The 26,904-nt window shown below is 38.2% G+C and overlaps 1 protein-coding gene across 1 annotated transcript in view; it reads right to left on the minus strand.

Moving 5' to 3' along the window:
- Positions 1-8,948: 8,948 nt before the first annotated feature.
- tmtopsb (teleost multiple tissue opsin b) overlaps positions 8,949-26,904 on the minus strand; it is a 64,572-nt gene continuing 46,616 nt past the window's right edge. The window contains exon 4 of the mRNA XM_028792260.2: positions 8,949-10,125. Coding sequence (XP_028648093.1) covers positions 9,880-10,125 — 246 coding nt within the window. The 3' untranslated portion in view covers positions 8,949-9,879. The remainder of the gene's footprint in view (positions 10,126-26,904) is intronic.

The raw sequence follows: 26,904 nt of genomic DNA on the forward strand, positions 1-26,904 counted from the left end.
AGTCTAACTTTCATAGCACCTGCACCTGGAAGTTAAATTCATTGTGGTGGGAGGATTCAGTCAAGAAAAAAGCAATTGTAACTGAAATATATTTTCATTATATTTCATTTTTAGCTGAATTGCTGATATGCAGATTTACCATTAAAGGGACATTCCCTTGTGTTGCACATCTGGACTTTGCCTCTGTCTTTCTACATTCTCTTTGCACTCACTTTGAAAACCATACAACCCTGGGCAGAAATTACTGAGCAGTTATGGCTGGCTATAAAATGCCTAACCTGAGCAATTTCAAACACTCTTCCACTAATCTAAGTATCAATAGCAAGCCATGGCTTAGAATGTGTATTGTAATATGCAAACTTGGACATTTTAGCTCTGTCCAAATCAAACATCTCGCATAAATAATGTCAAAGACATCAGTCGTAATTTGGATTATAGAAGACTAAACAATTAGTGTAGTGGGCATGACTTGAAGAAAACAGTAAGACAAACAAAAAGGTAACCAGAGGCATCCAGGGACTGCAGAGTCTGCAAGCTCTCAAAGGGAATGGGCTGAAATCATTATGTCTGCTCACTTGAAAACATCAAACCTTCCATCAATGTTTTCAATGAGATAGGGGGTTTTATACTGCGTCTTGCTGAAAGTGATGTGTATGCAACCATTAAAAACACAACACCTGCAATAAAAGGCCTGAACAGCGTGCTAATAATACATTCTCTAAAATTATACAAGGCAGCTATCTCCATGTTTTAAGAATGCATCATAGTGATATTAAAAAATTGACTTAATGACCTTTGTGGCAATGAAAAAAACAAAAATGTAAAGCCACCTCATAGACCACAGCCACAGTATTCCAGAGCAACTAGCTGGCCCTAGACATTGCCTTGATTTCCCTGACAGGAGAGACAACCATATTAAAACTATTATTATTTTCATTATAATTATATATTTGGTAGATTCCTTTACCCAAGATGAAAGCTCATTACAGTCATTTTTACCACACTTTTTACAGCTGAAGCACAGTTTGATTGATTCAATTATTCTCAACGTTCAGTTCTCAGGACCCCCTTTGGCTGCAGATCTTTGTCTGAACCCACTTCTTCTCTTAATTGGACTCCTACCTTAATTAATCAAGCTGTTAATTCCTGATTTCTATTGTGTTCAATGAATGAAATTGCAGAGTCTCAAAAACAATTGAAGTGATAATTGGGCCACCCAGTCCAACACTTCTTTCAAAATCAAAATGTTGTAGTTAAGTAAAGAGGTGCACAGGGACACTAGAACACAAAGTATCCATCTGCATTGTCTAACTGGGAGCTCTGTTGTGCTGTGAGTTTGAGTCGAAGTGAGTCGCCACCTTCCAGGGATGGCCTCTTCTTATATGTTTCAGATCAGAAAGGGCCAGGACATGAGGAAATGATGGGGGCATGGTCAGTCGGCTTTCTGGGTCGCCTTCTCTGTGCTGCAGAGGTAAGAGACAAGACAGATAGCGACAGATCCCCCTCTTAACATGGGGTGGTACTGCATACCTGGTAAGAGTCGACAAGCTGACCTTCAGGCACATGTCTGTGACACAATGGTTTTTGCATTTATCCAAAAATTTCAAACTAGTTGTGCTATATATTTACCGAATGAGGCAGGAATTTATATGTGTTAGATGGGTAGCAATGCATTCCTTTTCCTTTTAAATATATTTTTTAATTTTCTGGTTATTTAGACAATTTTATTTTTCTAATTAGCACACAAATGGCAGCTGAAGTCTTTGTAGTTGTTTGTGAATAATAAATCAAAACTTAGTCATTTCAAGTAGTAACGGCCATTAGAAAGAAAAGTCTTGGCTGTATTTTCAAATCAATTTAATTGTATATTGAAAAAAATATCAATTTCTGTCAAGGACATGATGGTTTCTTGGTGTGTCCAAAGTGTTGACTGGTAGTGTCCACATTAAAAAAAAGATAAGTGTCCATGTGCCTGACTTTGTGTCCGGTTGGTTGCTATGTGTCTGTTATGCAACAGATGGCGCATGACAAAACATTAGCACTGCTTTGATGAATCCTGTGCCAAATGGCATGTAACAGAGACATAACAACTGGATGGACACACTGCTGGACGAACAGAACTTTACATGGTGTTTGAAACACAGGGCTTAAAATTAAAAGAAATGTCAGAGTTCATGGCCATCATGTCAAGGAGCACTTCTCAACTGCAATGTCAGCTGCCGCTGAGAAGGCTTTTCAGGTAAAATACATAGGTGTGCCTTTTTTTTCTAGATTTTAATTGAATAATACATAATGCTGGAAGAACAGAAATCAGCATATCCATTCTTAATAAAAGGACAAATGCCTGTGTGTCAGTGGATCTGTGTGTCTATTTGTTTGCTATGTCTGTCATAGCATTAACATTAACACTGCTTTTACAAGTCCCATACCAAATGGCATATAACATAGACATATGCATTACATGGTGTACTGCAAATGATAATGTTGAGGTCTGCATTGATTATTAAGATTTCATTCCGTCTTGGACGTGTAGCACAGCTAGTGTAGTCAATAACTTCATTGATACAGACGTACTATAAAGCAATGATTGAGTTTCACTTATTTAAAAACTATGTAAAGTCTTTTAAAGACAATCTTTAAAATTGGCTTTATGTTTTTTTAAGAGAATCGACCTCAACTGGGCTGCTGTGGACCCACAAACATAGCATTTTGAAAACCCCTCTAATTGTGCATATTTATGCATATTACTTCTAATAAAATGTGCCTTCACTATTTTAAAAGGTGCCCAGGGGAAGGATTTGAATGTGACACAGACTTTTAACTAATTTTTCTACAAAGATAGGATAAAGAATCCTGCACTTGCCTCTAGCCCTGTACATTCTGGTTCCAGGACTTAAAAGAATAGCTCAGTTCCAATATGGTGTCATTTGAAGACCAGCATTAGAGGTGCACTCCCAATCTAAAACTTTTGGTTTGCATTGTTTCTTAACCCTGAATTGATTGGGTTGACCTTTTTAGTACTCCAACTCTTTTAATGAGTTTATGTCATTAGCTCTACAGAATGTTGTACGATTTGCACTTTACTGTTATTGGTGCTACTTTGGACAGTCTGGAAGAACAGTATGGATGAGTTTGTCGGGATGAATGCCCTGTTCTTGTCACCATCACTCTAATGTATTAAATATGTGTGAGTCTGAGCCTATACTATGTGAAGAGCTCTACACAAGAAGGAAAATGAACTAAAATAAAAGATTAAGGGTACTGTTAGAGTTATCTTCCCAATGTTTTAAGAGATTGTCTTTAATAACATCAGTTATCTATGGTTGCAATATAGTTTGTCACAATGGACTTGACATCAACACTATGAGGATAGACTATTAATTTCTTAATAATACACAATTTGAATGGTCTTCCTCTTTGTTACTTTACCTGCCTTAGTAGTTCTAAAATGTTGTTGTTTGACCTAAAAACACATTTTGTTCTGATCACCCAATGATCTCCAGTCCCTGTGCTGGATTGAGTCCACCAAGCTTTGCTGCATCCCAGAGTTTCTGCAGAGTACCTTATACTAGTTGCACACCAATCTGAAATTTAGAATGGGAGATCCATGTAATTTCTATCCCTCATTTCAGGTTTTTCCTTTACCCCCCCTGGTTATAAGGACGGAAGGTTTCTATCTTAGGATGGCTATTGGTAAATTTAACTTCCATGATTTGAAGCAACACCACTGTTGCTTCCATTAGATGTTCATCATTTGAACTTACAAGCTCTCATCTTCCTACTGTTTACTGCATTTCACTCCACACAAATCTTTTGACTCGCATGTACACTGCAAACTCTTACATCTTTGGTTGATTCCTCTCCTGTGCTTTCTCTTTCCTCCACACTAGAAAATGATTTGGAGTAGCTGCAAAAATTATGTGATATATTTGTACAGTTCCCTCACTTTTTACAAACACCATAAAGCTCATCTAGGTGTTTACCCTGCATCTTCTTCTGGCCATTTGTGTGTACGGACCACACTCTCATCACACTACTGTTGTTCTTTGCACGTGATTCCTCACAGCCTAACTGACTAATTGATTATGGAATATGATGATCTCTCAATTAAATCCATGTTGTCTTCCCAGTAGTCATTGGCAGGGTTTTAGTCACATGTTTAACAGTATGTTATTTAGTCAGTGTACATATAAATGAGATTTGAGTTTGAGTACGGATGTCATGTTGGATTTGAATTTGGGTTTGGGTTGGAGTCATTCATCATCCCATAGATTTCTGTTGTAATTATGTAGGGTCTCCATGTCCATGCTGTTCACAGTTGCAGTCACATGGCACACTTTTGGAAACCAAGTGACTTTCCTCTACTTTACACATGCTCAGTTTCTTCCAACTAAATAGATAGATAGAACTTTATTTGTCCCCAGGGGGAAATTTGGCTTTTTATAGAAGCTCTTTAAATAAATAAATTCATAAATAGGTAGATAACTAAATAAATATATACACACACTTTGGTGTGAACACACACTGGAATGACTATACAGTAAGAAAACACAAAAAAAACAAAATGTTCTGACTTGACTGCTATGGTCACAGTGAGGCATCATGCAGGCGAATTGCTGTTGTAATAAAGAAGCCCCAGTAGCATTTCTTGACACACTATGGCTGAATAATTTGTTGGCTGAAAGTCCTCAGTGTTAGTGTATCAAAGATAGGATGTGCAGCATTGTTCATAATGACACTCAGTTTTGTTTTAAATCTTTCCTTTGCTATGACCTCCAGGAGGTCCAGAGTGTTTCATATAATTCAGCCTGTCTTTTTAATTAGCTTGTTAATTTGGTGCCCCTCTCTTGAAGTGATGTTACCAGCCCAGAACACCACAGCATTTAAAATCGCACAGACCATCACTGAGTTTTAGAAGATGTGAAGGATGTCGCTTCTCACCCTTTCTCCTAAGGATAAAGAGACTACTCTGCACTTTCTTATATACAGTAGTTCCTCTGTGTCCCGAGAGCAGCCCAGCATGTCATTAATGTGGACCCCTAAGTACTTGTAGGAGTGGACCATCTCTGCACTTACTCCTTGAATAGTGATCAGACATAGAGACTCTAAGGTGTGTGAAAGTCAATAATCAGTTCCTTGGTTTTACTGATGTTAAGATGCAGACAATTCTTCCTACACCAAGAAACAAAGTTTCTCTACCAGACTCTTATACTCTGTTTCATCCCCCATATCAATATACCTCATATGTGCACAATTATCTGAGAACTTCTGCAAGCAACATGACCTGGTATTGTATTTATAGTTGGAGGTGTATAGAGTGAAGAGATAAGGGGACAGGACTGTTCCTTGTGGTGCTCCAGTATTGCTCACATCCGTATCAGAAACACAATCATTGAGTCTCACAAACTGCAGTCTGCCTGACAGATAGTCCAGTATCCAGGACACCATAGGCTCATCCACCTGCAAATCTCTGAGTTTACCACTTAACATGGATGGCTGGATGGCACTGAAGGTGCTGGAGAAATCAAAAAACATAATCCACACAGTGCTGCCAGCTTTGTCCAGGTGAGAATAAGCATTGTGGAGCAGAGAGATCATTGCATCCTCCTCTCCAATCTTTGTTCAACAGGCAAACTGCAGTTGGTCCAGGTGGTCTACCACAAGAAGACTCATACAGTCTAGGATGAGCCTCTCAAAGATCTTCATGATGTGAGACGCAAGAGCCACTGGTCAAGTAGTATCTTTTTAATTAAACTGATTAATCACACAGTCACCCCTACATTGTCTTTACTGTTTTGTAATATTTACGACAGCTTGCTTAGATAATTCTTTACTCCCTTTTCTACTACATCTTCCATCTACTTTCTTACAAAATACATTAATTCATACAACTTTGAATGTGGAATGGCTGAAAATGACCATGAGTGAAAACACAATAACCATAGTGGGCAGTTACAATGAGTTCAGCAATAATGTCTCCATTTAGTGTTTCATGATCTTCAGACTTCTCAGCTTCCAAATCATTGACACAAGTATTTACAGAGATGGACTTCTTTCTTTCTTTCTTTCTTTCTTTCTTTCTTTCTTTCTTTCTTTCTTTCACATGTAAATATTTTGGATGTTACTCTTTCTTAATTATTATTTTCTGTAGGCTTAGTCAATCCCATTCCCTTGAGCGTTGCAAGGTCAATAGCAGCTCTTTTATTTGGTAGGCCTCTTACGGTATATACTGTATACACGTGCTCCCTGTTTATGACGCGGTTGGCTTGCAGACCTTTCACTTGCCTTGACAATGTGTGCTCTTGGCCTCATCTAATGCATTTCTTCCTGTATAATCTACAATACACAATCTGGGGCCTGTTCGGTTTCAACTCAGGCTTATAATTTACTTTCAGTTATTTGCTTGCTGAAGCTCCTCTCACCATAGGGTGACACTTAACTGTTACTCACGTTATCACTCTTTGACTTGTACAGTACATCTACTCAGTCTTGTTATGCTTGTTCAGTGCTTTTGCATGACAAGTATGTATTCCAATCTTTATGAGAATCAGCAGGGTTTTTCTAATGCCTAAACACGTCTTCAGCCCAGCACCTTCTTCTGTCACACCACTGTCATGGCATTGTCCTTCATGCTTCATCTCTGGACCGTGGCTTCAGAACTTTGCAGCTTAGGCAGTATACTATTATCTTTCTTAATCAAATTCAAAAAGTTGTCTGATCCTAAACAGAATTCTTCTATTTCTAGACTTATCCATGTCTGTTAGTTATTATTCACTAAGTTTACATTTTTTTGCTTAAATTCTCAGCTTTCCCGATATTTAGAAGTTTAATCTAATCTGCTTTGTGTGGGTGCTGTGTCTCTGGCACTCTGGTGTCCATATATACCCTAAACCCTGGGAGGCTTATGAGTGACCATAGCATCCTGTCCAGAGTGTTATGACCAGTGCTGTCAGGATTAGATCTGGCTCTTCATCATGGGTGTAGTCGGGGGATTCAGGTAGGCTGCTAGTGGTCCAAAAAATCAAACATAATAAGCGCATGAAGTTCATAAAATACCCTTTACATTTTATTAAAAAACACAACACATACAAATTAAATGCAAATTAAAACTACTACACATACATTAGCATGTAACATGTACTGTAGCTAGCAGGAATCAGCTGATACTTTATAGCAACCAGTAGTTTTTCAAAATGGGGTGAAAGGAGAAAGAAAAAAGAAAATGATTGTCCCAGAATACAGAACAGCTATGCCAATAATCAAGAACAGAAGGTCAGCTTTTCCACTAGACATTTCGCGTTCTGCGATACATTATGACTGTAGCTACATTTTTATCTAATTAGCCAGCTCCATTGGATTGCAAAGTGTCAAGAAAACCATCTGCGAATATTTTGTGAGTTTAACATTAGATAGTTACTGTTGTGGTACGAGTTGTATGCCCCTTGCGACTCAGAAATGTGTTAAATTAGGCTGGTAATCTCGATTGGTTGCAGCGTATGGAATTTCTTTTGTGCCAAAATGGAATAAATAAAAAGGTGTAATAAGAATATAAGTTTAATGTCACTGTGCTCTGTACAATAATTATTGTATAAATCCACTTACATGTACAGGCCAGGCCAAAGTTAGCACACAGGGGCTCTCAGCATTTAGAACTGCTAGGCAAGCATTTGAAGAGATAAGGTACAACTACGAAAATGGGCATTGTACTATTTCTGTATGTTAGAGATGAAATGGAATCCTCTCCTTCCCTTGTTTGGAACCAAAATAAGGGCCTGCACGTGGAGGAACCAGTATATAAGACTTGGGCAGCAGTCAAATACTTTGAAGCCGACAGACGAATGGGTGATATCGCCATCCGTCATGAAAAGCCTTCCAGCGCAGGGACAAAAGATGGCAGACTGTATAGATCAAGATCCTACCTTGATATTGTCTTGCTATAGGCTTCCCGTCTGTAATGCCGCGTAAATCGTCAGTAAAGAAAGCTAAATTATTTTCTCTTTTGTGATTTTTACTGCCGTATCACTATGGGAGGGATATCGCCTTTTAATATATCTATATAGTTTTCGGTTACTTAAAACGCCATAATTACAAAAGAACTTGTTCCAACTAGGGAGGTATCGCCCCCTAAAAGGAAACAAAAGGGAATTATGAAACAAATATTGTGGTACTGTGCTAGTGCTGCTGCCTCGCAGTAAGGAGAGCAGGGTTCACGCCTTGGGTCTTGACTATGTGGAGGACAAGTCCCTATGGGTTTCCTCTGGGCTCTCCATTTTCCTCCCACTGCCCAAAGACATGTGGATTGGTGTCACTAAATTGGCCGCAGTGTGTGTTTGGTGTGTGTGTGTGAGTTTGCCCTGGGATGGGCTGGCGGCCTGTCAAGGGGTTATTTCTGTCTTGCACCCTATGCCTGCTTAGTTAAGCACCAGAAATCCCTGCAACTCTGCAAAAGATTAGGAGGTTTAGAAAATAATATGAAGTAAATAATCACATGAAAAAGTGCAATTATATATAAATAAGTCATTAAATTTAGGAAAGTTGTAACAATGTATATACAGTAAACGACTGATTGATTGATAAGAGCTTGAAAAGAGACCTTCTGAAAAAAAAAATGTTGTTATGAAATGTCCCGTCTGGACAGGTCCCACTATGAAATATATAGAGCCTTTAAACATAAGGTCATTTTTAAATAAAACCTGGAAAAGTCAAATTAAAACTGTATTATTGAAACTGAATTAAATGCTGATACGTCATTTCATGATAGCTAGCAGTATTATCAAATACAATGTTCTATTTTACAATCATTTTACGAGTTTTATTTATTGAGTTAGTTCAATTATACACAAAAATTGTCAGCATTTCGCCTTGAAATTGACACTAATTTGATGCTGTTTTAAAAAATTAGAATGAGAGACAAAGCTATGTACCAAATAAGAAATGTCACTGACACCCCCAGGCCAGCAAAATGCATTAACATATGCTGAAAATGAACGACATGGTACGCTAATTAAAAAAGTCCAGGATTTTTTTTTTTTATTAAAAAAACCATTTCCGTCAGGACTATGTCCCTATTCACATCCTTATGTTTGGATTTAGTGGAGTCAGTACATGGATGGTTGACTTCTACATTTGAACAGTGCTGGTTTTCTGAAAATATACTGTACATTTCTTTTAAACCAATTACAAATTACAATGTCCAAAGATTGTAAGTAAATAATTTCCCCCAGTTTCTGGAGGTTGAATAATTTCTAAAACCTGAAATCTGCCTTCTTTCAAATAAATCAAATTATTGGGAGTGAACTTCATCGATTCATTCTTGTGATATTTGCTTGCTACTTTGTTCTCTGCTATAACATCAAACTTGCTAAACTCTTTAGAAAATACAATCTATACACATTGAATTAAAAGAATTTCCACAGCATAGTACTGCATGAACACACCACATACTTTTTAACGAATACACTATTTTTACTGTCAACACATAGAGTTGAGAGAAAATCCACCAACAGAATATACACTGAACCAAGAACTGTGACACACAAGGATAATCCAGCACAAAGAGCAGACCCACTTCCAGCTTCACTGGAGGCTTTTCACTTATTAGTTAATTACAGGCTCAGACAAACATACACACATAAGAACAGAACTGACAGGCTATTAAGTTTGGGCGAGTCTCTGCTCATTTATAACATGTTGCACTTCACCTTTAAAACACAATGTTTTGAAACGTTGGGGTCCTGATCAAGGAAACAAAGAACTGAAGCTTGTAAGGTCCTTCATCTTGCAGTTTTTTCAAATCTTATCTCTATTTTCATTCCAGATTTCTTCTTCTTCTGGTATTGCTCCCAAAATAGACCAAGTCAATATTGAAATACAGGTGGTTCATTCACGGTAATGCACAACAAGTGATAGCACCTGTTTTGTGGCACAGCTGGCTGATGCCCCTTCTGCAAGCTGCACAGTCCTCTTCTTGGGCACTGTGGACGCATGCCCTACGGAAGCCACTAAATGACTAAAATTGTTCTCCTGGATTCTTCGACACACTTTGGTGGATTTGGATGAGTTCTTGGTGCTGGGAGTAGAACTAGGATCTTGGCATGTAAGGAAAGCTCGAAAACATCTGTAGAACTGTAACATGAAGAGGAAAAACAGAGTGAGAAAAGCATGAAACTTGCAAAGTCTAATGCACGATTTGAGAATCTTTTCAAAAACTATTCTATGAGAGTTCACCTTTTTTAGAGGAGTCAACTTGACAATGCAATTAAAAGGAAAGGAAACTTTACACATCATTTGTTGATGCAGCAGTCTCTCTGTGTATTTATCATTTTATGCCTCACCTCAAAAAGCATGGAATCCATGGAAGTCCATGAAGCTCACCATGGACAGGCTTTCTTTTCAGCAGGCATGTCAGCTTATCCAGTCCTGTGATTTTTGTAAAATAATTTTCCTGTTCTAAAATGTATGCTCTGAGATTACATATTGGATTACCTATTTCAAGAATAGCTAACTTGTTTCAAATAACATGACAATCATTCACCACCGGTATTAAGAATTTTCCACTTATATTAGTGATTTATACTCTTTTTCCTTGGCCTTCATTTTTCAGGGTGCTAAAATTAAGAATGCAAAATAACTGAATTAAAAATTATTTTCTAATATTCAGTGTATTTCCACTGTAGAAAGTCTAATCTCAAGTAATTTGTTCCAAAAACAGCATTTTCTACTTATTTCAAAACTTTGAGCACCTATCAAGGCTTTCTTATTTCTAGACTGGAACTAACCTATTTTAAGATGTCTTGGCAAGTAAAATTACTTTCCTGCTGTTTTGTCTTGGTAGAGTAATATTTTACTCTACGTTCCCCTATTGTATTATTAATACAGTATGTAGCCTTTGTTAGAATGACTCCAATCTCACAGACTTACCACTTTTTATAAGGTATTGTACCATATAACGTCTCCCCACCTTCCCTTCCACATCTATAACCTCAGGCAATTAGGTGTAGTAAAAGACAAGCAGGAGTTAAGTTACAATTTGAACAATGTATTATTTATAATATTCATAAATAATAACTATATGCAAAGTACATTTGAATATTGGCAACCATACAACCTGATTAAATGTTAATGTGTAGTTTTAGGCGGCACACAGACTTGTTAGTTACTTAAAATGTCTTTAGTTAAGGCATTATTTGTGGTCAGCTTTCTTCAGAACAGGCCGCATGTCTGTCTCAATATGGCTGCCGAGCTGTGCTCTTCATTGTGCTGTACTTTTCAGTTCATGGTGTGAGATGGTCTTTCATCAGTTTGGTAAGAGAGAGAGAGGGTGAGATAAAGCAAGCAAATTTATGGGTTTTCTGTCCAACCCCTACAGCCAATAGGGCGTCATGGTACTTAAAGGCTTCTGATACAAGCCAGTCCCAAACAGCCTTACTTCAGACCAATGGGGGAATAGAACACCCTCACACCTGTCATCCCCCAAAACCATATGTTAAGGTAAAGCTTGGCAGTTAGTCAGTCTGGCTTTCCTATGGGGGTGGACTGACAAACAGCAGAGAAACATCAGCCAAACTTGTCTGAGGCACTTCCCCCCAACTGTGTCAAAGAAGACACTCATTCCTAAAAAAAGGGGGGGGGGATAAACATGAATTCTTCTCACTAATGTAACACTAATATTACATTGCTTTGCCTAAGTTACAAATAAAGACATGCAAATATTTATCAACTTATATGCAAAATATCGCAACACTGCATAGACACTATTTCACTAATATTAAGCCATTCTCTCCTGAAATTCAGTGTTTATATCTTATTTTTAGCTAAGCTTTTTTGCAGTGTTCTTGAGTCGAAAAAATGTTATTTTTTGTGTTGTTTTTCTGGAGATATTACCCAGAATCACTCAGAAAGCTGTTTATATAAATTCCAGACCTTTTTGTCTGTGTGTTTATGTGACGAGAAGTAAGACTGGAATTTCCCTGCTGTGGATTAACAGGAAGAACTTGCAATGTCACCAACTAAAATGATCTACTTGTAGCAAGTAATGGGGCAGGCATTCAAAATGAATAAAGTACTCTTTAGAACGTAAACTGCTGTACTTGCATTGTTTCTTCTTACTTGAAAATTTTCTTATGCTTCTTATTTCGGAAAAGAACCCAATCCTTGCTGATGATGCTATACACAGCATGCAGTTCAGTGACCTCTATTACTACTAGAATTCTTCTTTAATTATTTTTTAAAGCTGTCTTAAAAGACATGTCAATATAGAAGGCGTTTAGTGCCTCTAAAATAAATTGGTAATGGCCAATATGACTCAATAGTAAATTCTTTTCCATTGCAAAAATACGTGCATGTGCATTTTTTCAAATTTAGTGCATTATGTTTCTTAAGGCCTAGTGCACATATTGTTTTTTTCTTAAACATCCTCCCATCCACTAAATCTGTAAGACAGTAAACAGCCCTGAATGAGGCGCCTGTTCAATACAAAGTTAAGGCTGATTTACTGTATATTTCTGCGTCAAACCTAGGGTATAGCTATGAGCATAGGCTACACTGTTGAAAGCAGTTTTTAAACTTCTGTGTCTCGCCACATGTCTGAACATTAGTTGGTGGTGTTTTTAGTACACAAGAAAAGAGAATAATCCTTTAAAATCCAAACAGTTTTTGCCCTCCAGGATCAGCACACATCTTGCAACACATTTTCTACCTTGGCAAATGCATTTATCCCTCACATTTCATACACAGTTTTTCATACATTCACCAGTTTTCAAAATGGATGTCAAATGGAAACACGTTTCAGAAAATCTCTTGAGGCTAAGGATCTGTGCTGGTATCCAGAAGGTTGCCGGTTCAAATCCCCGTCACTGCCAAAAGAGATCCTACTCTGCTGGGCCCTTGAGCTAGGCCCTTAACCTTCAATTGCTCCAGGGGTGCTGTACAATGGCTGATCCTGTGCTCTGACCCCAAGGGGTATGCGAAAACTAACAAATTCCTAATACAAGAAATTATATAACGTGAAATAAAGAACTAAAAAAAAAAATGTTGTTACCAAACTGGCCGAGCAGAGTCTGTGTAGAGTTTGCAGCGACGCAATGTGTAGTCACATTTCTGAGGAGGTGTGCACCAGGCTTTGCCATAGGCAACATGAACTATGCCGTAGGCTCAACACAGAAGTATAAGCCAGTCTTTACTTGCACACAAAGCTCCTCAATCACACCACTCCAATACAGAGGCACACTGTCACCTAAAATGCCACTTTTCACAGTCACAGAAAATGAAATCCTTTAGCTAGGATGACTCTTGCATTTGAACAGCACAGTCAGGTCAGGTCAGGTTGGACAGCATGCACTGGTACAGCATGTTGCTGTACCCAACACACAATAAAACAGCTTGTGATCCTGTTTGGCAACCACTCAGGCAGACACACAGTCTAGTGCCACCCTCCGGAAATGATAGTCTGTCTGTTGCAGCCCGATGTTAGGTGGGAGTCCCCTTGGCCTGGTCCATCAACAATGAGGATCCTGTGAGCTGGATCACGCTCAGGGAATCGCGCCACATTGCTGTGCCCTCACAATGCAGATAATGTCTCTCAATTGGGACTCTGTGAACAACTGCTCATTTGAAATAAAGTCAAACTAGCAGTACCAAAGGATTCTCTGAAGAGACACAGTACCAATGGAGTCCAGTTTTCATCTCAGGTCACTGGATAGCGTCCATGTCTCGAAACCATATAGCAAGACAGGAAGCACCAGAACTCTAAAGACTAGGACCTTTGTCCTTTAGCAGAGGTGTCGGGGTCATGAGCTCGCTGGTATGTAGTGCTCCTAAGGGGCCATGCTCTCATAATCTGGCTACTGACCTCATAGGAAGTGTCACCAGAGACTTGCATGTCACTGCTGAGGTAAGTAAACTTCTCAATGAGGCTGACACTCTAAGCAGACAGACACACTGCTGATGGCTGTGTCAATGAGGTCATTAAAGGCTTGGATCACAGACAGATAAGGTGCTTCTTTAAAAATAATAATGCAAACAGCACAGCTGTCATAGGATCCGGTATTAACTGAAGACAAGCAGATAAAATCATCGCCTCCATTGCCTTATTTTTAATTTCATACAGTGGTACAGAGCATTCACTAACCCGCTTAATCCAATTCTGGGATGTTTAAATCTTTCCAGAGGAATCACTAGGTGCAAGGCAGAAAACAACCCTGGACTGGTCCCCAAACCACTGCAGGACCTGCACGTCCACTCAATAACACATACACATAATGGGTTAATTTGGAATAGACAATCAAATGAACCAAAACATCATTGGGGGTTGTGAGAGGAAAATCCCATGCAGACATGTGGAGAACATGCACAATCCATAGACAATGCTCATATGCAGGATTAAACACAGGATGATGGATCTGTGAGACCACAGCACTACCTACTTAACCATCATGCTGCCCAAGAAAGAACATTTTTATTTCATTTAAAAGAATCACTATGAAATTCTAAAATATACAAATTTGCTTTCCAATTATTAATCTGAACATTGCCTAGGATTTCAGGCATAATTGACGTGTGCTGGTCTTGAGACCTAAAACAGTCTTGCACAAAACTGCTGGTTATTACAACTAAGAAGCACAGCATGTTGCATTCTGGGTAATCAGAATCAAAAGCAATGGTGCAGGAGGAAACAGCAGACCTTTTCAGAACCTTCCTTATAAAGCTTAAAAGTGAGACTTAAGGACTTTTGCAAAGACCCTTGCAAAGATCCGTTTTCTAACTAAATGCTTTTGCATTCAGATAAGAATTGCCTGGGCATTTTGATAACTAGTTTAAGTGAAAAGTGTCAAAGACCCAAACATTCAATGCAAGTCCAGAGTTTTAGGAATACTGTTGTGTTTCTTTGCTGCGCATGTCTTGCTGATAAGAACTGTTACCACAATGTAGAAACGCAGTTTATGATTTTACAAATGTGCTTCGCTACAAACTCCCCCCCCCCACCCACACCCCCCCCACCCCACCCCACCCCCCCCCCCCCCCCCCCGCTTCTAGGTGAAGGGTTTGTATGGGCATGCTTCACTATATCCTCCTGCTTCTTATGTGGTTTCACAAGCGTGTTTTGCTACAACTTCCTGCCTCTGAAAGAGAAGTTATGTCAAAACCTAAAATTGCCTTTCAGAACTCGTAAAACTAAGCCAACCATGAAGGCAGTTTTATAAGCCTCAGACAAAAAGGCAAAATTTCTTTTGGGGAAAGGAACACTCTTCAGTATGACTTTACAGTGTTAGCAAACAGCAACACAAGTACAGACCTCCCTGGAAGACAGAATATATAGCATTACCAGGTTGTATGGTGCTGGATTGCCACATCTTTATTTGCTTTCACTTCTGCATGTAATATTTTTTTAGCAGTGTTACTTAAAACAACCTACAACTCCCAGCAGCCCTGGCATTATTAGGCAATTGTGCAGATTCAGAGGGCGCAGGGGTCGTTGGGAAGAAAATTAATCAAGCAAGCTCTTTCAAAAGGAGCCAAAAAGACACTGAGGATTGCAATCCTCTGTTTGTTTTTGTTTCTATTCATCACACACACAACTATCAAATCACTAAAACTACCTTGGATTACAGTTTCATCTGAATGTATTAGCTGTCCTATACCTGTTTGTTAGTGTTGATTCATCTTGATTAGCTTTGTCTACCAATCACATCAAATTTTCTCATTGCAATGGGAACCTGGTAGGACAAAACTTTACATTTCCTTCAATGAGCTGTCCAAAATAGTCATCTGCTTGTGCTATACCAGACTGTGGTGGACCTTGTTGTTAGTGTATGAAAATAAATATTGCCGTAGGGAAACTGGGGAGGGAAATTGCTTAGGTGTTTTTGTGTAATTTTGACTTTCTCTTTATTATTTGATTAATATATACTTTATTCATTGATTCAGTGAGCTGCTATTCAGTGTCTGTGTGTGTGCATGCCAGGTCAAGGTTAGGTGTGTTCCTGGAGTCCCTGCAATAAACCATTTTCAAATGGTGTGAATCTTAGCATCACTGTGACCACTACAATTTAATATTAATATTTTAAACATTATTATATTAAACTAAGTTAACTGCATGCTTCTCTGACTTGAAATGCTATTTACTTTATTACACTAAGTACATTTGATGGGTTAGCAGGTGAGGTGGGCGTTACGGTAAGATGGTTACAAGAGCTCTATAAAGAATAAAGTGTGGGTGGTATACATAGCACATTAGACAATAAGATGTGAGTTTTTTGTCCAGCAGGGGGCACATGCTCTCTGGGAATCTGTCCTTTTAGAAATGCAGCACACACATGAAGTTGTATACTGTGTAGTAAGACAAGAGAAATGTGGTACAAAAGAAAGAATACATTTAACTTGGTTCAAAATGCAGCTTTCGCTCCTACATACATACAAGTACAGCCGAAGAGAAGCCATTGGATCAGTGCAATTGTTGTTCAGTTCTTCAGCGGGGGTCGCTGATAGCTGAAGCTCCATTTCTGTAGAGTGCAGAGGCATGGCTCTTAGCACAGTGCCAACGACACATCTGTGTCGACGGAGCTTCTAGCTTCAAGGCATCTTGACAAGCCTTAAAAACCCACATTTCTGCCACTTTAGCATATTCAGTGGGCTATTTGTGTGTTCTGCCAACCATTGCCATGGATGGATTAACCTCCCTTGGCCCATTTTGCCTTCTTCTATCAGATTGGAATAGTGAACCTGTTCCAGTCACTCACCTTTACTTACAGCCTTTACTCTTATTTGTTACTGCTGCCTAAAAAGATTTTTTTGTTTCTTTAGTTAAAAATGCATGTATGCTAAAGATAAGTAACAAAGACCATACTCACGCATCACAATATCACATGGATATTTTTTTAACCCTAGTTACAGTTGTATACAACTGATATGGTAGCACAATACTATACAAAGTGCAGCCTGTATACCCCAAGGACCATTTGAGGTCAGAGTATAAGAGAATTAGACATTATATACTCCTTATACATACTAAAAAAATCTACACAGGCAAGAGAATGTATATGTTTAAAGGAAAGGTGTTCACTAAAGCATTTCTAGGATAAAATGAATGCAAACAGACTCTTACACTAGTCAAATTGAGAAAAAGAGTTAAACTTATAGTCATTAGATTTCAGCCTGAAAGATCTGGTTTGGTTCTATGTGGTTAGGACAAGTACCTGATTAAAACTATCACTGAATAAGCATCAAAAGACAATGCTGAGTCAAAAGAAAAGGCAGAAAATACGATACCAAAAAATCCATGTCCAAAAGGACAAAGACGTTTGGCTGCAACAGCTAAAATAACTAAAAAGAAGTGTCAAAATGAAAAGTCTGGAATTTCCGAATGGATTTTTAGAGCTGACAAATTTACCTTGCTCTGACATTTTTTATAGGGTGGGAAAGCTGCCATGACACAAGTATACACTGTGACTGATTACATATTAAGTACTTTAATTATAATTGTAGCAACGTTTGAAGAAATTTTCCATATAGTTTGAAAATAGTTAAAAAGCAGTCAGGGCAGGTGCCACCACTGAGGTGAATTAGGTATTTGCCTAGGGTGCAGATACGGTGGGTGGATATACCAGGCGCAAAATAATCTAGCACCGGCACTGAATACAGTTACCATATAGACATTCGGGCACTAGTATGACTCGTCCTATAAAAAATACTCCACAGCCCAAGTGTCTTTGTTTTAAAGATTTTAGTGAAATTCAAAGCAAACAGTTCACAAAATAAAATAGAGAAAAAAGTTGATAATACACACAAAAAAGGAGAAAGGGGAACCTATGGTATTCTGCTTAAATATCTAGGTTACATTCCATAAGGTTTCTATGCGTTGTTCTATGCAGCAGACGGTCAGAAAACTATATGCCCTTAATGTCTTTCTGTTGGACCACTCGTTTCTTTCTAGCTGTATAACTTCAATCTATGGGCAATTCTACTGTCACACAGAGTTACGATTATGAACATTCCATTTTCTATAACTTATAGGGGGTTATACCAAACTTTCCATTATCTATGTTAAGCTATATTATATTCAAGTTCAAGTTAAGCAGACTAAGGAAAATATACCATTAGCATTAACCTAAAGGACTTGGCTCTTTAAATAATGTTGTTCTTATTTTCTTTTATACTGTAAATCAGAGATGATAGGCTGCATATGCAACTGGAAACATCCACAACTTAGGTTTGATCTCACAGCTTCAGGGTAACAAATGCATACACGAAACAACTAAAGGATTTTTCTTCTACATTGAGCATCTGCTAAAGCTTATGAATCCATTTTGTAGGAGACAGTGACATGACACAGCAGTATTTTACATTTTTACTATCTGTGACTGTGGTAAGTTAATCATTTTTTTTATAACTAAAGGCAAATGCAAGTTTTATAGCACTTAGGGTTTTAGTATTTATCCAATGAGACAGCAATTCTAAATGAAAGGTCATGAATATAAAGTGACCTTTGCGCATTTTCTTGTGTGATGTCAGTTTTGGTTATACGAATAATGTAAAACATGAACTAATCTTCCCCCAGAAACTCATTCACAAAAAATGGATCATCATTAAATGAAATGTGAGCAGTCAAAAACAAAAAAAGTAAAAACATACACGCAAATTTTGCTTTCTGTGCAAAATGCTTTTCCTTTTCCTATTTTATGATGTACAAAGAACCAGACATTCACACGGGAAACAGAAATCACTAAAAGGGAAATAAGTTTTCCTAACACTAGCTTTTGTTTCCATTAGCTGCTGTGTCTTCTTCCCTTCAATCATCAAGGGAGAAATTTTCTTTCAAGCATCCATAAGTGGATAGCAGAGTGTTTCACATTTGACACAAAAAAGCCAATACAAATGATTTTCAATGTCATTATTAGCTACTCCAGCATTGTGCAAGCACAGAAGATACCACTGATTTGTCTGTTTTATTCACAAAGACTTAACGAGTTATCATAAGATACATGCATAAATTATTCTGTATCACCTACTAGAAATATTTATTTAAAGTAAACTCAATGGAATATTTCTATCTTAGATGTGTATGTTTCATGCAAGTGAGCATGCCACCTATCTCCCCAAGATGGACTCCTTCATTCCATTAATCTGAAATCTCTGAGAAACTGGAAATGAAGCCAACTGTATCTTTCCTGTCTTAAGGACATAAGAAATTTAACAAACAAGACCATTCAGTCCATCAGGCTAAAAGCTAAGGAAGTCCTAGTATCTCATCCAGATATTTTTTTTTCTTCAACTACACTTGGTAGTTTGTTCCTTATTCCCCAAACTCTTTGAGTGAAGAAGTGCTTCCTGGACAGCAGGACAGGAGAAGTTGGGAGCATCCACTGATAGTGCATTGCCACACCCACCACACTTCCTGGGTTCAGTCTTAAATGCACAACCCCTTAATCTCCACTGATGTTCTCACATTATTCATGTATATTAAAAGAATTGTGATGGATCTATTTTAACCATGCCTTTGAGAATTCTGAAGACCTGGATTAAATCTCCATGCAATCTCCTCTGCTCAAGACTAAACAGGTTCAATTGTCTGAGTCTGACATATTCTTAAGTCCTTTGTTGCTCTCCTCTGCAAAGCTTCAAGTAGTGATATGTCTTTTTTGTAGCATGTTGTCCAGAACTGCACACAGTACTCCACATGTTATCTTACTGATGCATTACACAGTCTGAGCATAATGTCCCTTGATTTATATTAAACAGTTTTTACAATATAACCTAATGTAATTTAATTACTTCTGCACATTGCTTGGATGATGAAAATGTTGTGTCAACATAAAACCCTAAATCATTTTCAGAGGTTGCTTAATTTAGGACAGTGTCTCCCATCTTGTATTGCCCACATGTTGCACTTTACACTTTTCTATATTAAATTGCATTTTCCAAGTGTTCAACCAATTCTGAAGCTTGTCCAAATCTTCTGAATTGTTTTTGCTTCCTTCTCAAAGTCTGCAATCTCTCCAATTTTAGTATCAGTCATAACTACCATAATTATAAATTCGGTTTGATAAGTGTATCACTGAGTTGTCTTCAGGTTATTCATACATCATTATGCATTTAAGGAAAAGTACTTAATATGTGCAATAATCAGGGTTTATCTTTTTGAATTTTAAACAGTAGACAATTTGCAAGTATATTTGTCCAACATTGTTCAACATTTGTCCAGTGCATTACATTTCAACAGCTTATTTAGCCAATACTGACTTAAATGTGGATGGCATGGTGGTGGCAGTGCTGCCTTGCAACAAGGTGACCAGGGATTGCACTTCGGGTGGTCCCTGTGTGGAGTTTCGATGCTGTCCCGTGTCTCTGTTGAGTTCCTCCAGATACCCTGATTTCCACTCACAGTCCAAAGACATGCAAGTTAGGTGAACTGATGTTGCTAACATTGCCCTGATGTGTGTGTGTGTGTTCACCCCACAATGGACAACTTTCCTTGTCCTTGTGTTGTTGCTGCCTTGCGCCTGATGATTGCTTATCTAGGCTCCTGCAACCCTATTCTGGATAAGTGGGTTAGGAAGATAGACAGTTCAATTAACTATACAGTATAAGCCTGGAATTTAGTTGTTGTAAAGATGAATACAATAAGTAACAAATGCACTGAAAACAAAAAATAATTGTTATGAATCTTTAAAGTTCAGGCAGTGATAATGTGCATTGCGAAAAGAGCCTTTGGACTAGATTTGTCCTCATTTCAGATTTTCTCATCTATCTGTTATGATTATGTATTGTTTGATATTTTCCTCACATTCCTTTCTAATGTACCACTTAGGATGTTTTTCTATAGTGTAGATTTCAATAGTGTCATTTATTTGATTTTGCTTTCTTTTTGAATGAGTTAGAGCATTTTCACATCTTGTTGTTGTTGTCCTGCAGTGCCATTTTGTTTTCTGTGGGTGCTGCCATTAACCATTTTGTCATCTTTTTGTTGGTGCATGCTACCATGTTGCTATGTTAGGATGACTTAAAGTGTGCAACATGACCATAGGTGTGGGGTGGGAATTCAAGTTTCACACCCCTCAAAAGTTATTTTATGACAGATCATAAATGGAATTATGATTCACATACAGTACATGTTCATCCCCCTGAAATGTATTTCTGGTTACACTTAATGGCTGCACACTTCTTGGTTGTGTCAGATTGTGCACAAATCTTTGCCTATGTGTTCGCAAGGTAGAACAATGATCTGACAATGATCTATTAGTTTAAGTGACTAGATGTTTTGATTTTCCCATTTTTCAACTACATTTTATTTCCTGCTGCGGTGTGCTGGCACCCTGCCCGGGGTTTGTTTCCTGCCTTGTGCCCTGTGTTGGCTGGGATTGACTTCAGCAGACCCCCGTGACCCTGTGGTTGGGATATAGCGGGTTGGATAATGGATGGATGGATGGATTTTATTTCCTGGTTGCTTATTCTTAAAGGAACACTAGCTGTTATTCATTTCAGTACATAACCAACTAGCAGAGGTAGTCAGGCCATTGAGTGAAGAAGAACTGGCCTCACTATTTCGAAAGAAAGGTGCTACATAAACTGCCCATCAAGTTAAAAAATAGGGAGGCAGCAGATGTAGGACTTCTTCTTGACATAAACTTTCAGAATGTTTCCTTAGATTGGCCCACGTTCAAGTTATATATTACCTACCACTGTCTTCAAGAAACCTTAAGGATTCTTGAGTAATTCTTTGGTGCTAAGGTAGTCCATAACAGACTGCGTTTATCCTTGCTAGCTCACACATTCTTTACATTTATCCCAAAGGACCCCATCCTCTTTTTGGGACTATTGAATGGGTAATTCTATTAGATTCTCTGGTTTTTCCATATTTTCTGTTGCATTATTGCTCTGATGAACATGGTGGTGGGAAAGGGTATCTCAAGGTGGTCTCCAGATGACCCTAACAGGAGCAGAGCCTGTGAACGTGCTTGGGCCTTTTATTGTTCATTATTACCATGGCACTATCCAAAGTGTTTCAATGCCATACAGAATGCTGGGACTAAGAAGTCATCACACTGTATAGATTGGTTGTTTATCTTCTTTCCAATATGGCTGTTTCAGAATACTGGTATGTTCTTAAAACTGTTATTGCAGAGCAATTAGCAATATACAGCCTTCAGAATTCATGCTTACATCAAATGATAGCAAAAATTCTTTTACTTATTCATTGCTATCACTTGATAAAAATGTACTGTTGCAAATGAGTAGAATACAATAACACGGTGTTGTGCTAGGAGACTGAATTTTTACTTGTTTGCTTTACTTACCACTAAGCTTCAGTTCTTCATATAATGTGTCTTCCTTCTTCTCTTCCTTCAGGCAGGATAACAATACTTGTTTCTGTACAGCATTTTTAGTCTTCAGCTCGCCTCAACTCACAACTTCTACTCTACGGGCTGGGAGGAACTGAAGACTGAAAATGACATACAGGACAATTTCTTTCACTGGCATCTGCAGACACAAGTTGGCTCGGACATTTTATTTCCAAAGTAAAGGAGGACAGTTAGGAAAAAACTTCAAATGGGTGATAAAAAATATGAACTCAGTCTTTTTAAAACATCCTTCCATACCAAATCTAACACTATTAGAGTGCAAATCACTTTAAAGTCCAGTGTGACCACTTTTATTCATTGATAATCTAGGATTCTATTACCAAGGGCATGGAATTTCACTGCACTCTGTGCATGTGACTATACTACTACGAATACTACTATTACTACTACTGTTTTAAGTTTGGTTTGTAATACTAATTTTCAAAACATAACATAGTTTTGTGTAAAAAACATTGTGTTGTTCATATGATGCTCAACTGATACTAAGCTCTGATGTATGAATTTAATTTAGATAGCCACTTGTGTGGTTTAATCTTTTACAAACAACACACAGAGATAAATATTCTTCCAGTTTTGAATTTTCAATATAGTGTGTTTTCTTTTGACACTCCCCATCCCACCAAGGTCTCACAAATTTCTGTTTAACACTCCAGCATAGTAGGTTTGCATATTTACGTAGCCAGATTTTAGTAAGGCCGTAGGGGAAAAAACACATTTACATTTGATTGCGTTTCACATTGTTCATTTCTCTTTCATCACATCTCTGTATGTGCACAGAGAGTTCGTTTTTTGTGAGTGTTTTCATGCATCATGTTCATCTGAATCATTTTCACCTGCTTATTTTAAGAAATTGGACACATGTCATCAGCATGGCATGCATTGCAGATGTACTGCAAGCAAAAAGCTAATAATTATAATGATTATAATTTCATATATATCTACTATATAGAAAACACCAAGGTTTGTGTGTCCAGTCCCTCTGAACAATCTCATAAACAACAATATATAATGCAGAAAATGGTGCAGAATATTAAAGATTACAGTTGATAAAAAAGAAAAAACATGGGAAACACAACAAACCTAAAGCCACACTGTGCCTACCTTTACAAGGATTTGAGCTCTGTCTACCGGGCACTGTAGTTTATCTTGTCAACTCCTACAGCAATTCATATTATAGTCTACTTCTGCCTTTGCTGGATTTGCCCTCACCCTACTCCTCCAACTATAAGCTCAGCAGATTTATGCCCAGAATGGGTTTTTGATACCTGGCTAGAAACTAATTCTGGTGGAAAGTCCAAGCATTACTTGTCCCAACTGCCACGTGCAAAAGTTTGCTGACGACACTGCTATCGTGGGCTGCATCAAGGAGTAGGCAGGAGGAGGAGTATAGGAACCTAATCAAGGACTTTGTTAAATGGTGCGACTCAAACCACCTACAACTGAACACCAGCAAAACCAAAGAGCTCATGGTGGATTTTAGGAGGCTCAGGTCCCTCACGGACCCCGTGATTATCAGAGGTGACTGTGTGCAGAGGGTACAGACCTATAAATACCTGGGAGTGCAGCTGGATGATAAACTGGACTGGACTGCCAATACTGATGCTCTGTGCAAGAGAGGACAGAGCCAACTATACTTCCTTAGAAGGCTGGCATCTTTCAACATCTGCAATAAGATGCTGCAGATGTTCTATCAAACGGTTGTGGCGAGCACCCTCTTCTACGCGGTGGTGTGCTGGGGAGGCAGCATAAAGAAGAGGGACGCCTCACGCCTGGACAAACTGGTGAGGAAGGCAGGCTCTATTGTAGGCACGGAGCTGGACAGTTTGACAACCGTGGCACAGCGATGGGCGCTCAGCAGGCTCCTGTCAATAATGGAGAATCCACTGCATCCACTGAACAGTATCGTCTCCAGACAGAGGAGCAGCTTCAGCAACAGACTGCTGTCACTGTCCTGCTCCAATGACAGACTGAGGAGATCGTTCCTCCTCCACACTATGCGACTCTTTGATTCCACCGGGGGTGGGGGTGGGGGCCGAGGGTGGGGGGCTGATGGGTGTAAACAGTAACACTATACAATGTTTATGACTGTTATACCTGCCTCGCACTCTCCACCTTGCACTTTTTAACTTGCACTGTGTTGTTATCACTCTTTAATTAATATTGTTTTTTATCAGTATGCTGCTGCTGGAGTATGTGAATTTCCCCTTGGGGATAAATAAAGTATCTATCTATCTATCTATCTATCTATCTATCTATCTATCTATCTATCTATCTATCTATCTATCTATCTATCTATCTATCTATCTATCTATCTATCTATCTATCTATTTAATGAACACCAAGGTATGTAATCCCACCAGTCCTCTTAGTTGCCCCAGATGTCTTTGCAATCCTGCACCTCAATGTTTTCTTGTATTGCCAGGCCACATCCATGTCACCTGTCCTTTACAAAGGGGAGCAGGAAGCCAGGTGTAAACTAATAAAAGTATATCTTCCTCATGCCTTGTAAAGTCTTGGGGACGTTCCTACTCCTATCTCCTGCTATCCTCTATTGCTATTCATATGTATGTATGCCTTATTAGTATTTTGGTACTTCATCCATTATATAGGGGGGCATAGCGTCCCCTATCGATTACGGTCTCATCCACTAACCACGAGGCCATTTTATGTTCTGCACTCTGTAGTAGTTGTAGTTGTGTTCCCTATATGGTCATCTGTCACAACCATATTTATTTCTAGAAGGTTTTCCTTTCAGTTTTTATTTTTTCTGTCAATATGTTTTTTGTCAATATGAACAACTAGCAAAATACCCGCGCTTCGCAGCGGAGAAGTAGTGTGTTAAAGAGGTTATGAAAAAGAAAAGGAAACATTTTAAAAATAACGTAACATGATTGTCAATGTAATTGTGTTGTCATTGTTATTAGTGTTGAGGTCATATACTGTATATATATATATATATATATATATATATATACACACACACACACACACACACACACACACACACACACACACACACACACATAAACATATATATACATATACATATATACAAATATATACATATCTACATATACACATATCTACATATACACATATATACATATAAACATATATATATACATATACACATCCACATATATATATATATACACATATCAACATATATATACACATACATATACACACATACAGTACATACACACACACATATACATATATACATATACACATACATACATACACATACATATATATATATATATATACACACATACATACATACATACACACATATATATATATATATATATACACACACAGACACATATATCTACATATATATATTTACATATGTACATATATATATACATATCTACATATATATACACACATATATACATATCTACATATATATATATATATATAGACATACATACATACATATATATATACCAGCTGAAATACCCAGCGTTGCCTGGGAGGAAAATAAAGTGTTTTTTTTTAATTGTTTGAGAAAAATATAATTAGAAAAAACACAAGTTTAAAAATAAATATGAGTCGGTTGTTCAAACCCAAAAAAGCGATCATAATATCAGCCCCCAACTTATACGCCCATTCAAAAATGCAACACTTACATTTTTTGCCTCCTCTAATCTTGCATCAATTTCTCAGATGCATTGAATTGTGTGGCAGCAGCGCAGTTTCTTTTGCCACTTCAAAGACATTTAATTTAAAATCAGCTTCATATTTTCTTCTGATCGAACGCTCCATTGTAGATAAGGGATGGTCTTACGATAAAAGTGTATGAGGGTGTGAGATACAAAAAACACAAAACAGTGCAAATGTTGCTTCGGAATAGTTCGGGTATTAGCATGTGGTCACGTAGACATAATAGAGAAAGAGAGAGAGAGGTTAGGAGTACGCGCTGATACAGCGCATTGCCTCACCTACAAAAAAAGGCAGTGTGTTCTGTGGTTACTCTCTCAGGTGGGCATTAGCATATCATAATCTCTTAGGTCAATAGCGAGAGTTTTCCGCTTTCGACTTGGACAAGAGACAGTATAAAATACCATAAATTATACAGTAAAATCCAGTCCTGACTGTATATACGGTAATAAAAACAAAAACACAATTTTAAAAATAAAAATAAATTAACAAACAATGAAGACTAACTAATGTGTTTGTCTTGCGGTCTTGTATGTATGAAACAGGACAATAGATGTTGGCACTGTATCTGATCGTGTTCAGTTCTTACGGGAAAGCGTTCCCCAGGTGGGGAGAAAAGCACATGCCCATGATATCTGTGGCAATCAGCAGCTACCCTCTAAAACACACATAGCTCTGATCTCTCTCTCAAAAACGTTAAACGTTACTCCTTAACAATCTGTAGATGATAATGTCTGTTGAACACACAGGTATCGCTAGCTAAGCGGAGGCAAGGTGCACTGCAACACGTGGCGAGACGTGGAGTAACTGGAACAGAGGCGGGCGAGTGAATGAGGAAGGCCCCACCCCCATGCTCTGAACCCACAGCCACTCTGTTGGA

The sequence above is a fragment of the Erpetoichthys calabaricus genome, chromosome 2 (assembly GCF_900747795.2).
Source record: "Erpetoichthys calabaricus chromosome 2, fErpCal1.3, whole genome shotgun sequence".
NCBI classification, from domain to species: Eukaryota; Metazoa; Chordata; class Cladistia; order Polypteriformes; family Polypteridae; genus Erpetoichthys; species Erpetoichthys calabaricus.